Source organism: Pseudopipra pipra, chromosome 16, assembly GCF_036250125.1.
Source record: "Pseudopipra pipra isolate bDixPip1 chromosome 16, bDixPip1.hap1, whole genome shotgun sequence".
Lineage (NCBI taxonomy): Eukaryota > Metazoa > Chordata > Aves > Passeriformes > Pipridae > Pseudopipra > Pseudopipra pipra.
Window position 1 is genome coordinate 3,207,574 of NC_087564.1, and position 15,984 is coordinate 3,223,557.

Here is a 15,984-nt window from a genome sequence, read left to right on the forward strand (position 1 = left end):
CGGACTGGGAGAGCTGGAGGTCACGGACCTTTACCTGTCTCACTGCTGGGTTGGTGTTCTAGGGGCACATCACACAGTCTTGTGCCCTGGCCCCGTTACCTGAAAGGGGACCTGCCTGGAGTCACCCCAGCTCCTCACTGCCTTGCCCTGGGTGCCTGCCCATGTTAACCCAGGATGCAGGTGGGCAGAGGAGGGTGGTTTGCAATGCCCAGATCTCACTCCAGTTCTTGGAATTATTATATTATTATATATTATATCATATATTATTATATATGTGGGAATATTTCCAGATGCTGATTAATTTGATATACAAAGCACTTTTAGACAAATAAATAAAAAAGAACAGGCACGATTTTCTAACAAGTAATGTCATTTAATGAATGATACACTCTAGAAAATAGAAACTACCCAGATGCTGGTTGGTTGGTCTGTTTGGGGCTGGGAGAAGGCCCTTGCTCGGACGTACAACGCCTTCTTGGGATTCTTTTGTTGGCATTTGTAGTTGCTGGAAACAAGGAAAGGTCCATAGATTGAAAGAGACACTAAAGGAGCAATTGTTTTCTAAAATGTGGGAAGTGTGCAGGATGCCTCCCCACTCTGTCTCATTGGGCAAGTGGCATGAGGGCTCAGAGCTCACCAACATCTTTACAGACGATCCATACCTGGAAGGGACAGACTCAACCGCGGTACCCACCACAGTTCAGTCCTCAAACCACCTCTCACTCTGCACAGCCTCTGCGGGCTCTGCTGTTACTGCACTGCTTTCTGGGCGCTTTTCTGCACGTGTTGCGTCTCTTCCCTCAAGGTCTGGCTGCTAATTCCAGGGAATATGCTTTTCAGAATGTCACAGTACACCATGTACAGCTCTGGGTCTATTTTGGGCCTGGGCAGAGCCCGGGAGTTGCAGGGCTGTTCGGCGGGGGGGTGCTGTGGCCTGTAGACATCGCTGAAGAGCGCGGTGAGGATCTTGTGGGCGGCCTTGTAGGGGTCATCCTCGAACTGCACCATGGCCTTGAGCTCCGTCAGGGTGTAGCCGTTGTACCTCTTGCTGTCCTCGGCCAGGGGCTGCACCGTCTCACCGATGTGCCTCACCTTCCACTTCAGGCATTTCAGGTCTTCCTTCACATCCTCTAGTTCTTTCTCCATGGCTTGGAACTCCTTCGCGGTCACAAATCTCCTGCCAAGGAAAGAAGTTGCAGAGACAGGGTGGAGTTCAGAGGCCAGGAGGGGTGGAACCAGCCCGGCCTGCCTGGGGTCGGAGCAGAGGTGGAGGTTTGGGAGGGAGATCCCGGCCATGTCTCTGAGCACCATCCCCAGCTCTGATCTGTCGGGCTCCACAGGGGCAGCAGAATTTCTCTCTGCTGGTACTAGGGAGAGATGTGCTGTGTCATTTTGGAAGGAAAGGAGGCACCTTAAAACTGTGCCCTGTTGAAGGAGCTGAGGTTGATGACCTGGCCCAGGGGTGGTCTGTCATCAGGTCTGGAGAACTAAATGGGTGTATAGCAAACAGAGTATTTTGCTTCTTGGATAACAGGGTTTAGTGGGAGCACAGGGTAGCTACTGGAAAACAAACACTGGAAACATCTAAAGCATAAAAGATATTTAACTTTCTTTATGAGGGGCTTTTAATGACACTAAACCCAAGTGGGTCATTTGAGGACTTAGACACTTGTATGGTCTAGATACATACCTTTCATGATCAGGATCTTCCAGATCTGATTCAAACCCCTTTCCTGTATTCTTTAAGTCAGTTTTAGAATAGCCAGGAGCCTGGGAACTCTCTTCAGGAGTCGTTGTTGCTGGAGGCCTTGTGCTTGTCCTGGTTGGGGTCAGTGTGTGATCTGAAGCTGAAGCTTGTTCATTTTGTGCTGTGTGAGGACTGAAGGTATAGAAGGAAGCTGCATTGATCCCTGGGCTGACTGGAGAGGAGTCAGAGTATTGCTGTGGTGTGGCTGAGCTGGGTGTTAGACTGAGCCTGAGACTGGCTGGGCAAGATGCTGGAATAGTCCTTGCTCCGAGTGGGCTGGAACACGATATTGCTAAATTTGTATCTCTTTGCTCGAGTGGTTGAGGGTTTGGTGATTCTCCTGGGGCCAATCTAGTGATGGAGGTGATGTCCAGCAGGGTTTGATCCTGACCCATGGAGATCTGGCTGGTTGGTTCTGATGAAAGTGAAGAGCTGCTTGATGTGTCGCTGGAAGAGCTTGACGTAGCGAATGGGGGTATTTTCTGAGCATTATGGTCACTCCTGTTCCTCTGCGGGCTAGTGACACTTAGAGCTGGGTGTTGTGAAGCCCTAAAGAAAGACAAACACACACTTTTTCCTCTGGTCTGGGCTAAAGGCTTATAAGACAGTTTTAGGCCTCTTTTGGGGCAATTTTAAGCCTGTTTCCCGTAACTGCATTTCCCCATAGGCTGATTTGCCTCTCAGGTCTGCATAAAACCCTCTGCTTCTCACGACCAAGAGCAAAGTGTTTGAGGATAAGGCACATAAATTCAGGACCAGTTTCTCCCTGGTGCCCACTGAGCCCTTGTCAGCTATCATCAGTGTGATAATCAGTGGAACATCCACGTTCCCAAAAGTCACACAGCTCCACAAGAACCAAGGATTTGGGGCTGGGGAAGGACAGGAAGGGAAGAAAGCTACTGACATACTGACTGGGAGAACACAAAATGCTAAAACCTGGCTTGCAGGCTGCCACAGCACCTGCCCTTGGCCACCCCTGCCAAGGGTGAAGACCTGCCTTCCTGCCATGGACCCACAGGCTTTAGTCTTCTGGGAGCTCTGCATGGTATCCAGTGAATTAAGGGATGAAAAAACAGGCAAGGGAGAAAGAGAAGGGCAGCACAGAATGATGTCACTGTTCCTGTGGTGACATAAGACATTTCTTGCTGTGTTAAGCAGTTTTCTTTCTCCCCACTAAGCTGTAAACTGTGTCCAGGGCTGACCAGCTGCTTTAGGTGGCTGGAAATGACAACTGTGTGGGATGCCAGACTACTCCTCCTGGATGTTGTTTCCTGTACTCTTCTCCTGGCTGCTTCGAGACAGGAGAGAGATCCCAAGGTTTTGTTTTCTTTTCCTATGGCAAAATTTTGACTTTGTCAGTTTGGATGGCAAGAGAGGAAGATGTACCCCAATGGCCTGGACCTGTCCTGACAGGTAGAGGATGCAGCCAGAAATGCCCTGACCTTGAAGGGGAATACAAAGACACCCATTGTGCAGATCATGATCTGGGATTTCTAACAGCCAAAGGACATGACAAACTCTTGTAGTGATGCCAGTGACCAACTGAGTCTTCTTGTGCATCTGCTATATTCCTATTTCTCTTGTGGTGGAAGACAGCAGAAAACCCTGGTCTGGATGGGACAGATGAGACTTAAAGCATGAAGTCCTGTCCTGTTAGCACCTGTGGCCTGAATTAGTGCCACAGTCACTTCTCACCTCCCTGCACCTTTCTCAGGGTTGGATGCAATTAAACACCAAATTTTAAGGTGCTACAGAGCATGTCTCACACCTCTGGGCTTCAATAGGGTTAATGTGCTAAGTCACGGCTTAATTACCAGGTTCAAATCAAATTTAGAGGTTTTATAATTGGAAAACCAGGCAGTAACAAAGCTACTGCATAAAAACAAAGCCAAAAAAGAATCATAAAATGAGTTCTAAAAAGGGCGGGAGAGAAAACAAGTACCAATGTCAGAGGGAGCACCTGTCCCTGGGAGTGCCTTCCTTTATCAACTGGCTGAACAGGGCTGGAAGGCCAGGATTGCCACCTGGATATGAGGAAAAGCTTTTTCACCCTAGGTGAGAAACACTGGGACAGAGGCCAAGAGACGTATTGGGATCTCCATCCTTGGAAGTGTTCAAAACTCAACTGGACAAGGAAAGAAGCAGCCTGATCCAGCCTGGACATGCTGGGAGCACGGGACTGGACTAGAGCCCTTTTGGGGGCCCTGTCCTCACTGTGTCAGTCTGTGATTCTGCCTAACTATGAAAACACGTTATTTCTCCCACAATTTCCCTTCCTCCTTTCTACCCTCTGAGTACCATCTCACCATCCTCTTCCACTGGAGCCTCTGGGCTGTCCCATTCCATACTGACTTTATAAGGCCTGTTGCAGGAGAGTCCCTCATAAATGAAAGGGTTTTTAAAAGAAAAGCAGTGTTATTTGGCTCAGAGGAATTGCTGCCCCTTCCTTGCATAAGGGGGAATCAGTAGGTCAGGCTTTGGAAGAGCAGGCAGTGGGACTGAGGGCAGCCTGGAGCTGGACATCTGTGCTGTGTAGCCTCTGGAAACTCAGCTGCTGTTGCTCAGTCTCTCCTGAAAGCAGGGAATGATGGGGCCATGTTGGGTCATGCTGTGGGGTGTTCAGAAAGTTGGGATTTGGCTGCTCTAGGACCAAGAGGAGTGGAAAGACTGGTTTCCTGGCAGAGACAACACAAAATTACTGGTTATTTAAATCAGAGCTGAATCTCGGGCATTCACTGCAAAACACCATATTCAGGAAAACCTATTTTGCTGTAACAAAGCACAGGAATTTTATTCTGACAAGAGTAAACCCCATTTTTAGGCAACTAAACTAAAAATACACGTTGTAACATTTTTTTGTTTGTTTAAGATACATATATTTGTCCTCAAATATCTCAATGTAAAACTACCCGAATGTGAACTGAGCAACGATTCCTACCTACATTCTTGGGGGAGAAATATAATATGCACATGAAAGAGAAAGGCTATTTGGGTGCATATACAGTCTGAAATACTTCATTGCACGTCTCCAGCAGTGTGGGACAGGTTGACTTTTGGAAGGGGGGGGAGGTTGGTTTGGGGAGTTTTTTTGCATAAATCCAGGATTAGCTTTAGGAGATGAAACATTTATTGAAAGATGCAATTTCAGAGAGTGACAGAAAGCACGTTTCATAACTAATCCCGCTGAAATTTATGTAAGAAACCTTTCCAATTCACCTGTGCACTGGAGGAAACAAAAAAAGTATTATAAACTATCAGCTTATTTTGCTTTCCTTTTCAGCCCTTTAATTTTCATGGGCTGCCGTGCTAAGCGTGGGGCTGAATTTACTTTTACCAACACGCTTATTTTGGAAAAAGAGGAGCTGGTGGCTTAAGAAGCAACGTTAAAGGAAAATGTCAGTCTGGATGCTAGCAGAGGCAAACGAGGAGAGAACTGAGACCTTTAATTTGGAATTTCCTGGTGGGCAAGAGCTTGCCTGAAGACAGGACCGAGATTCCCGTGGCTGCCAGCGCAGCCAGGCTGGATCTGGGATCCGTAACCATGGCGCTCCGTCGGGGGGGAATTTTTCCCCACCTGTTTTTATGAGGCCAATCGCCAAGAAGGGAATAAATGACGGGAAGGATTGCAAGTCCTGGGGTTGAAATCGGCGCTGACATCAAAGAGGCAGCGGTTGCAGCTGTCAGGTACCTCCACAAGGAGAAACCTCGGCTCAACTTTGAGCGACACTTCAAATGCGTCAGGCCCTTGTTGTCTGCGCCTCCCAGCCCGGCGCTGCTCAGCATATCAAGCATGTTCCCCGTTGTCACAGTGACCTTGGCTGCCGTCTGTGCCTTGCCCTCTCCAGCTGAGCTTGTGCAACAGACTGAATTTGGAGACATTTGGAACTTGCCTGCACATCCAGCACCACTTTCCTTTCTGTGGCGCTTGAGACCGGCGATAAAAAAAAAAAAAAAAAAAATCCAACCGGTGGATATTCTCTTTTTTTTTTTTTTATGAATCATTTCCACCATGTTTTAAGTCTGGAGCTCTTCTGGTGAACTTGTCTGAATAGGAAAAAAAAATTACACTATGCTCCAGAGTGAAGCTCTGAGGGGCTGGTTGCATAAATCTTGCTGTAGACAGTCGGGGTGGGAGGATGGTAGAGGAGCTGTGGGATGGACCCAGGGGAAATGCCTACAGGGTGATGATACGAGAATAAAACGATCTTTTTCAAGGCCTCCTCTTTGTCAGGTGACCCTCCTAAAATGCCCACGCTGCCAAAACAGTGACTATATTATTTTTTTGACACTGAATTAATTTTGAATAATCTTTCACTTTTCTATAAGAGAGGCTGGTGTCCTGAACCCTGGGTTTATCTGCCTCAGATAACACCAAGGCTTTTAGCCACAGACAGTAGGAATATGCTGTTTCCTGCTCAGCTCTTGGCTCCTCTGGGCTACCTGTCTCTTCTTTGGCTTTGCCACCACACCTGTCCCTCCTTGTCCTTTGTGACATTTCTCCTGCCTCTCTCTTACCCCTTGTTCTACATCCACCATCTGCACCTCTCCCATCTGCGCTGGGGGCTCCAGGCTCATCCTGTTAATGCCTCGTGGTGGGACAACACTGGAGGAGAGGGTGGAAGTGGCATGGACATACAGATGTCTGAAATCAGGTACTGCTGCTGCCTGGAGCCCAAGAACAGTGAGCATTTCTTGGCAATAAATAACTGTGCAACAACAAAAAAATCCTGATGTGAAATTTCTCCTTCTCTCATTTTTGTGTGGTGACTGTGCACAGCTGGATCACTGAGATCTCCCAGCCCTGCACATCTGAAGGAAAGAGTTGAAACATCAAAATGACAGCAAACAGACTTCAAGAGTGTTTAGGGCTTTGCAGTGGAAATGCTAAATTTGGTATGAGCAAATCATGACCAAGGATATCAGATGTATAGGGGCCAGTGCCATATGTTTGCACAGGAAGGTGGCTTGGTGAGAGCAGAGGATGCCAAGTTATACCTAGAGCTCCCTGGTGCTGTTCTTAGCCCAGCTCAGGCAAGTTTAAACCCTGTTAAAGGGGTTTAAAGGAAATAAAATATTTTTTTTTAACCCTAGTAAAGGAAAATTATAGTTTAGTGATGGACATTAAATGGCCTAATATAGAAATATCAAGACTGAATAGCTGTCCTGTTCAAGACTCCCCTGGGATCAAGATTCTGATGAGATTTATAATTTAAGGTCACTTCTCAAAACAGAGAGCTTAGTCTTGCCAACAGAGGAACCTGACATCCTGTCCTGGCATAAGGCCCTTCGTGCTACCTGTGCTCCCACAGTGCTCCTGGATGCTCAAAAACTTTAATATTGTCTCTTCCAAAATCACCTGGCTGTGACGGCATTTGTCTTCTACGGTCACTCAGTCGTGTTCTTTTCTGTAAAGGTTTTACTCTTTCACTCCTCAGCGACACTCCCCCAAATCCTTGCCTCTCAACAAGGACAGATGCCCAGGTTTGTCTTTGTGGGAGGACAGAAAGAGTCATGATGTCTGAGCAGGAGCAAATATTTCTTATCTGCAATTTGGTTCCAATCAGAACATCCTAAGTGAGGGCAGCTGGCAAGTCCTCCAGGGAATGAAATGCTGGTTGAAGTGAGCAGCAGGAATAACTTCAGGTGGTGCATCCTGGTGTCCCCATGGCTCGGGATCACCCCTCTGGGAAGTGTTCATAAAGTGCTCAGAGTGATCTGCTGGCGTTTGCTCTGTTAGTGGCACGTGGGTGCTGATGTGACCAAGCAGTGGTGAGGACTTGGTCTGCTGTGGGTGTCCCCTTCTTCCATCCAGGCAGACCCCAGGTACCCAGGGGAGCCAGGGGAACCTCTGGGGCTGCCCTGCCTTTAGCCAAGTGCTTCTCACATCGTTCTCTTGCTCTTACCAATTGTCTGCTGGCCACGAGCCCGTTGCATGGTTGATGTGACAGAGTGGGAGTGTGTGAAGCCAGAAACAGCATCAAGGAGAATCCTCGGGTCAGGTGCAGGCTTGATGGACTTGTTCAAGGAAGGAGATGTTCTTCTGAGGAGGATTTGTGCCATCCAGAGCAGCAGCAATTAATGTTTTTTCCTCCCTAATAAGCATGAATAATGAAGATCCTGCGGCTTATATTGGATTCATAAGTAAACTGTGAACTGAGAGCAGAACTTCACTCCTGTCACTTCATTAATATTGATCTGATTTCATTACAGTGGGTAACAGATGTGAAGCTGAGACTGATGGAATATTGAAGAATGGCCACTGTTCTTTACCCTGACACTGGGCTTCTCCTTTGCAGTTTGCTTTCCCAGCGCTGTCAGCACTGTGGGGGTAAAGCTCTGTGTCCTCTGGAATTGAAGCACTGGGGCAGGGCTGGGTGTAGGACCAACAAGAGCCTTGTTCCTATTCCTTGGAACACCTAATGTCAAGACTTGTTATTTGTTCTTTGAAACAAAGACCTTTGGACAGGCTTCAATAATGAAAAAGCACACTTGAGCACCCGCCAGTAGCTTGGCAGGTGGGGAATTTTCTCAGGAAACATGACCCAGATCAATTTTGTACCAATAGACATGTGCAGGCCTGTGAAAATGAGGGGTGTGGATCTCCTGCCTGTGGAAAAGTCCATAACTGACATGACATTTTCAAGGAGCAGGAGTTACCAAGTGAGCTGATGACAAACCAAGCTGGAGAGCAGTGCCAGCACTATCATGCCTGTGGGGAGACCACCTGCAGTGACATGGGACTGGAGAGCAGTTCCAGCAGGTCTGGGGAGGGATCAGGACCCTCAGTGATTAGGGTTACAGACACCAAGCTTCCACGAGTACGTGGCTGAGATGTGCATCTCAGCAAGACAGAGGCAGCAAAATGCCAGCAGGTTTCCAAATTTTAAGAGCGCAGAGTCAGCAAGTCACTGTCCCAAGTCTCCCTCCCGCTGAATGAAGGATCACTTGCTTTCTTTCCAAGGAAATAGATGCATGAAACTGCACACATCTTTCCTGGAGAGTAAAGAAAAAGTATAGTATTCAGAGCAGGGCAGGAGCCGTGCTCCAACATTGCTCTGTACATTGAACCACTGATTCCCAGAGCTTAAAGCAAGAGCTTTTGCAAAGCCTGAATAAAAGCATAGCAATTTTCTGAGAAAGTGCAAGAAATGGCATTAATTATACTAAGTTATTGTCTACCAAAGCTGCTTTCAATCATTTTTATATTCAATAGCATGCATCATCATGAATTGGTGATAAATATAGATGAAAAAAGGTAGTGATAATGAAAGTTATACAGGTGTAAATTAGAGCATATTTTTAAACTACTATGAAGTCACAGCTTCTTGAGATAACACAAAATTATAGGATATGTGCACATCCTAAATTGAACGGTGGAGGATTTTGCACTGTTCATGTGCTGGTTGATTATCACTTGGGCAATGCTGTCTGGGAGAGTAACAAACCTCTGTTTCCCCAGCTTCCTAATCCAAGCCTCATCCTGAGCCCCAGGGAGCCAGCGTGGGGACAGGACAAGCCACTGTGTATCGGACACACTCGAGCCATGGTCACTTACTATTTGGGGAGCAGCTATGGAGGCACTGTAACCTCAGGTCCCCAGCCTCAGCCCTCTCCTCCTCAGCCCTGGAAAAGAGAATATAGAAGTAGCACCTTTAACAGAAACAAAGGCTGCTCCCAAATATACAGAAATGGAAGGGTGAAAACCAGTAAGAGCACAACACACCCGGGCTCCTCCATCCACAGCCAGGCCCGTTATGGAGATCCTGATGGTCTCAGGAAGGACTCAGTTCCACTGGCTTTGCCCCTCTTAGGGACAGCTCATGTAAAGAGGCCATGGGGAATAGAAATGAGGGGCTCAGGGCTGTGTCTCTCCCACTCTTTCACTCCTCAGGATGGATCTAAGTGTCAGGGACCGACAGCATTGTACAGTAGGTGTGTGTTGGAAGGGGGTGTGTTGCTACTGCTGCATCATTTTACTGCCAGTCCATGCAATTTTCCAGAAGGAACAGCTCTGTGGATAAACCTTTTTGTATTGCAGAATAAAGTACAGAATAAATCCAAGGCAGAAGGTTACACTCATCCCCATGTGCTAATGAAAGGGCAATAGTAACATTGGAAACTCTGATGGCTGTAGGAAAAGGTACTGACTCTGTGAATAGGAGGGACACTGGGTCAGTACTGAAAACCCCTTTAGTTATCTGGGTGACCAAGGAGGAAATCAGAGCAAAAGGTTGGCATGTCTTTGGAAAGCATTAATATGATCTGCACATCTTACATGAGCACAATGGAGTTAGAGGAAGCAAGCTGTGAGTATGATACATTACAGAAATGTACAAAAAAGGACAAAATAGAGTGTGTGAAGGATGGTTTGAAAAGTTCTGGTTCTCATAGTGTTGGGAATAGTCCTGATTTATTATCTCTGCAATAGCTTTGGTCCTGCCATCTGACTCAAACTGCTCCCAGCACTTCAAAACTACGTTTTCTGTCCCTGCAGGGACATTTTGTCTGCACTGGTATCAACTGCAGTTTGAACTCAGCTCACTCCAGAATTTCACCAGCAGCATCTGCCTGACGTTGGGTTGGTTTTGCAGATCAGAGTAAGGGCTCAGTCAGCAAGAAAAATGTTGTGAAATCAGCTGTAATGCCACAATGGGTGTTGATGGACAGCTGCGAGCTGGCAAATGCTGTGCTACGGATGGCTGAGCTGGGGAAGGCTGAATCCTCCAGATTTACTTGCTAAATTTGTGTGTTGGTTTAACAGCACCTAGTCAGTGAGATTTGCTTCACAGGGAGCAAAAAGGATGGATACCAGACTGGAGACAGGGCTGTGCTGGTCTCTAGGGTCCCCTCTCCCACCGGTGCCAGGGTGGGATATCCTCCTTTATCCCTCTCTGCAGTGGCTTCAGTTCCAGTGGGACTCAGCACCTCTGGCCTCCTGGACATGGATGCACATCCAAAAGTTGCTACTCTCTCCTCTAGTCATCATTAAAAGAGGGCCATGGGTAATCCAACTTTACTCCCATCACTTTGCTAACCTTTTATTCCTTTCTCGAGGCAGTGACTAGCTCTCCATGAGGAGTTCACTTGGATTTGATTTCCACCCTTTCAGGCCCTTTATCCCTCACCCCAGGCCTCACATACCTTCACCCCAAGGCTGGATATTCCCTTGCCCCAGATCTTCCTCCCTGTAGCTACAACTGTCCCTGTTCCAGCAGCTGTGACTCTTGCCTGGGGTCTCCATTTGCCCCACCTGCACTTTCTGCCCCCAGCACACCAAAGAAGCAGAGAGGGAAGTTTTCATTCTTTACCTGAAATCAAAGTCCACCAGAATTCTGGGAGCAGGGAAAGTCAGAGGAGAGTGGCTGAAAGGGGTTTTTTAATATATGAGAAAAGGAAGGTAAGAAACTGAGGACAAATTTAGGCAAAGACATTCGATGTGAATAACCTGGCTTTGCTGGCCCTTGCCTGAATGGATGTGATTATAGTGTTGGTGTAGCCAGTTGGTCTAAATGAGCAGAATTTTTGTGAATGTGCCTTAATTATTACACAGCCATATGGGCAAAGCTGCTAAAACAGCCACAGCTACTAAACAGCTGGGCAGGGGAGGAGGAGAAGGTCTGGCACATTGACATTCCTTCAGCTGATTGTCACAGATTATCAGTCTATGTAGGAGAAAATGAATTTCCCTTGTCCCTTTGGCTTATCTGGAGGGATCCTTAGAGCAAAGAAAGCAGAAAGGTATGTGAGGGCTCCTCCTCTGCCAGCTGGGGGTGAACCATAGACAAGGGACTGTGATCAAGACCATATGGGCAAAGAGTATTCATGTGAAACAGGGCAGAAAGAGAAACTGAGAGGGAAGGAAGAGAGAGACTTATTAAGAACTGACACCTAATAAACTAAAAAAGCTGAAAAAGGTGAGCAAAAGTTTTAGAGAAATATTCAGTTCAGAGGAAAAACGGCAAAAAAGGACAAGCAATAAAAGGACAAAGACTGAAAACTGACATGTTGTAGGTAATTCTGATCATTTTATAGAACACTTAATGCATGAATAATCCCTCCAAGTCTGTATAATTGACCTGTTTAATTTCTTAGAGTTACCCTGAAGGCTATTGTACCTGTTATATCTGAAGAGCTCTGATATCTTTTGATTTTATGGTGTGAACTACAGTGTCTCTTTTGTCTTGACTTTTTGAAGTCTCCCAGGCCTGGGAAGGAAATGATTGTTGCATATAACACTGCGAATCTTTGATTTTTCTGCAGCTGTTTAAACATTTTCCCAGTGATAGGAACAAGGCTGTGGAGAGACAGAGCCTGTGTCCTTGGGGTGCAGGCAGGCAAAGAATTTGGCTGTCTCTGTTTGTAACTTGTAAGCTGCATACAATTAAAATTAAGTGCAATACAATGAGATTATGTTCGAGAAAGCATTTGCAAAATTAGCACTGTTTTACTGTCAGTACTTTTCATAAAGCAAATTTCTTCTCTGGGAGCAGGGGCCTGCAGAAGAACATTCCAACAAAAAACTTTCAACAGGCAAAATGGAGCTAACACTTTTCTTCCCTGTCTCCCAGATGAGAAATGGAGCTGTTGGGAATAATGATAACTACAATGATAATAATGCTTTAACTTTCCTGTTGCACAGAGTCCATCCAAACCAGAGGTTAGATGTGTGTGCACACGGGGTGCTGAATGTGCACTGAGGCAAAGGAACATGCAAAAAGGGTGATGATATGTACAGAGTAACTGGAAGGAAGAAAGGCTGGAGGGTTTTATTCATGAGGTATGAAAAGGAACATGGAGGTGGAGGAGTAGGAGGGAATGTGAAGTATCCCTGGGTATATGCACAGGAAGGAAAGAGAACTTATTTTATTTTCTATTTGTGCAAAGGCAGATGGGAGCTAAGGGAAGTTGTGTGGGACTGTGGGCACCCACGGCATGTAGCAACAGGGTGTTGCTAATGGACAATCCCTGGACCCCCTGTAGTGTCCAAGTATTCCCAGGTCACAGCAGTGAAGCTGATCATGAATCTGATAACTTAAAAAAAAAATTTGGTATATTGCTGCACAGCTTTAAACCTCCAGAATGATCCCATGGTAACACTGTCTCTGGGCTTCCTATTATGTATTCAGATACAACAATTAAAATAATGTGATACAAAAAAAGAAAGTCATAATCATGAAGTTTGGGAACACCACATGCTTGAGCTGTGTGTGCCAAGTGTGTGTGGAAGGGCTGGGGGGATGTGGCCAAGGAGTGAATTGCTGGGGGCGAAATTGTGTCATATGGTGAGGGCAAGAGGAATCAAAATCAAACCCACAACACCCACGTGAAAGAAAAAGTTATTATCCTCTAGGCTACTAATGTTTTTTTTCTATTTACTGTTCCAGAAGGGTCAGTAGTGGTACTCTATCAAGTTTCCTTAGCATATCTCAATGGAAGTCAACATATTGTTCCTTATAATTCTTCCAGGCTCTAATCTGTAATTCTCACTTCAATAATTTGTCTGTTTTCCCTGCCTGGGTGCTGATTTCCCCTGAGGCACGTAGTGACCCCTTCCTCTTCACTGTGTTTGGGCTTTTTTTTCTCATACAGAGAATTTTTTAGGATTCACTGTCATCTTCAAATGCAAAATTAGGCAAACCATGGTTGTTTGCATCGTTTCTCTCTTCCTTCCAGGCTGTTTGAAAGGTAGAGTGAAATCTTGGAAGTTAGCAGAGGAATAACTGTAACAACAGACTAACAGACAACAGGATAACCAAGGCAAAATAATAATCGTGGAAGGTCTCTAGTTCTCTCTCAGAAGAGATCCTCAATTTGCTGCTGAAATGCTGATCATTGCAAACCTTCTGTCCCCTTCCACCACTGAGAAACTGCCACACTGGTCAGACAAACCGGAATAGATCCTTGTGTCTTCTGTCCCCAAAATGTCTTTATGTTATTTCAAGCAATAAACTTCTGGTGAGGGTTTGCTGCACTGATCAGCTTTTCATTCTGTGGAGGTACAAACCCCCGTGGAGCCCATCACACCTTCCCTGCTGTGTGAGGTCCATCTTTGTGTGTTCTTCACATTCCACACTTTTAAAACAAAGCCTTAAGTTTCTCACCACAGGATGAGGGTGACAAATGTCCCAGAGCAGCCACAGGGGCCAGCTCTGAGTGTGTGGGGCAGGGTGTGGTGATGGGCAGAGTGACAGAGCATCTCTGGGCCTCTGGGGCTCAGACAGGACTCTGGGTCCCTCCAAGCCCCTGGTGGCAGTGTGGGTGGCACTGTGGGTGGCACTGTGTGGGTGTTTCTGCAGTGCCTTGTCATGTACACTCTGTACTTGTGTGGTGCAGCTCCAGAGGATGGGTTGTGTGGAGGAGACAAGGATGGGTTTTAGGCATGTGACTGTGGAAAATGGCAGCTCCAAAGTGGCCTATTGGTGGCTGGAAAGTGCCTCAGAAGCTGTTGGGATTATAGGGAAGTGCCTATTTCATGTGCTGAGAAATGATGACTGTCACATTTGTTGCATCCCCGCAATTTTACCTTTCCAGAGAGAGAAAATCAGCTTACTTTGGCAGCACAGCTTCTTGTGAATCCCTATGAATTGGATGTATATAGTAAGGACTTGTCAGTCTTGAGTTTAACGAGTATATAAGACAGGGCAGGCACTGGGACATCACAAAACTTAAGAAAAAACAAATCAAGGAAAACCTTTTGGGTTTAACACACACCCTCTCAAGGTATCTCAGAGACTTCACCCACAGGTGCTGCAGTGGGTGACAGCCTGGATTTGCTGGGACTAGCAGAGCCCATGAAAACCTCCCCTGATGGAGTGACTGACTGCACTGACCTTTCTCTGAAGTACTTGATGGCTTCCTGGTCTAGGAAGTTCTGCTCTTCTCGAAAGCCCTGCTCGAAGATTTTGCGCTTGTGTCTGAACTCGATGACAGTCTTAGTGTAGGAGTTCAGGGTGGTGACAGAGGCTGCCATGCAGCAGGTGAAAGAGCCCCAGGCCAGGCTGTGGAGAGACAAACCAGCAGACAGAGCTGGGTTAGCACAGCAGCTCATGTGATACTTCTGATGCCGAGAGACACAGACATGCACAGCATGAGAGCAGGCAGGGAAGTCAGAGGTGACAAACCCATTCTTCTCATCTTACCTCAAATGACCTGTGGCTCGTGCTCAAGGTGCAGGCAGGAGGTTGGGAGAGGGGCTGGGCACAACCTCCATCCCATGGAGAACCATATGGCACAGTGTTAGTGTGAACACTGGGTGCTCTGTGACAGAAGAGCCAAAAAACACCTCCTGATTTGCCTCTGAAATGTCTCAAAGCCTTGCAGACAGGTGCTAAAATCCTTATACTCCTGGAGGGAGTAATGCCCCAGAGACCATGTCTTTTGGACCAGTGGAAGTTCTCAAGCATCCACGGGACACCGACTGCACAGTGCTGCTGCAGGGATGGTTCCTAATCTGGTTTTTGTGCCTTCACCAGACTGCTGCAATGCCTTCTATCCTGGACATTTATAGCATTTCTGGCTTATATCTGGTCTCTGATATCTGCATTCTGTGGAGAGACCCAGCCTGAGGCTTTCCTGACTGACACTCCCAGTGTGCAGACAGTGCAGTCAGGGGCAGGACACCTGCAAGTACCAACTAGGAGGACGAGGAGACAGAGGGAGAAGGAAAATGGAAGAAAAAAATGACGAGGCCAAGTTAAGCAAGTGTTGTCCTGGGTCTTCTGGCAAGGAGAGTCATCTGGGAGCTGCTCTGTTCCCTGCCTGAGGACAGGGTTTCCCCTCGGGTTCTTCTGCCCTCCCTGCACCTCACTGACCTCAAGTTCAGATGGGGCTGGGGGGGACTCATGGCCTCAAGGAGTTAAGATGCTTTTTGAGCATGAAATGGGGCTATAAAAAAGACACTGAGTTCCTCCTTTTGTCTGCAGGGTTTCTCTGTCTTCTGGCTCCCCTTGACTCTCACATTCAGCCCATCAGCTCTGGCTACACAGAGTTCACAGTGGCTTCCTAACTAACTCGGGTTGACTTCATCATCTGTGACAGTGACACACTTTACCTGCTGCTTTTTTCACCTTTTCTATAATAAATGGGTCTGAATTATGCAGAGCAGAAAGAATACAGCCCCAGCAGCATTATCTTATAAACATGTATTGTCAACACAGCTCTCAGCAGGAGCTGTTTTCCCATTCTGCAAAGGACCTGCAGACAAGGAAGCAGCTTCTCATTTCAAATTAGACAAAACT

General features: G+C 46.8%; 1 protein-coding gene across 3 annotated transcripts in view; it reads right to left on the reverse strand.

Moving 5' to 3' along the window:
* Positions 1 to 352: 352 nt before the first annotated feature.
* GSG1L (GSG1 like) overlaps positions 353 to 15,984 on the reverse strand; it is a 56,333-nt gene continuing 40,701 nt past the window's right edge. Inside the window, exons 5-8 of one of the 3 annotated variants that reach the window (XR_010434671.1) lie at positions 14,578 to 14,745; positions 9,303 to 9,370; positions 7,651 to 8,740; positions 2,209 to 2,296 (exon numbers count right to left, since the gene is read on the reverse strand). Coding sequence is in view for 2 of the 3 variants with exons in the window: in XM_064672724.1 (XP_064528794.1) it covers positions 751 to 1,177; positions 1,691 to 2,296; positions 14,578 to 14,745 (1,201 nt within the window). In the remaining variant the exon portion in view is untranslated. Of the gene's footprint in view, positions 1,178 to 1,686; positions 2,297 to 7,650; positions 8,741 to 9,302; positions 9,371 to 14,577; positions 14,746 to 15,984 lie in introns of those variants that run through there. The other 2 variants (XM_064672725.1, XM_064672724.1) reach the window with 2 other exon arrangements.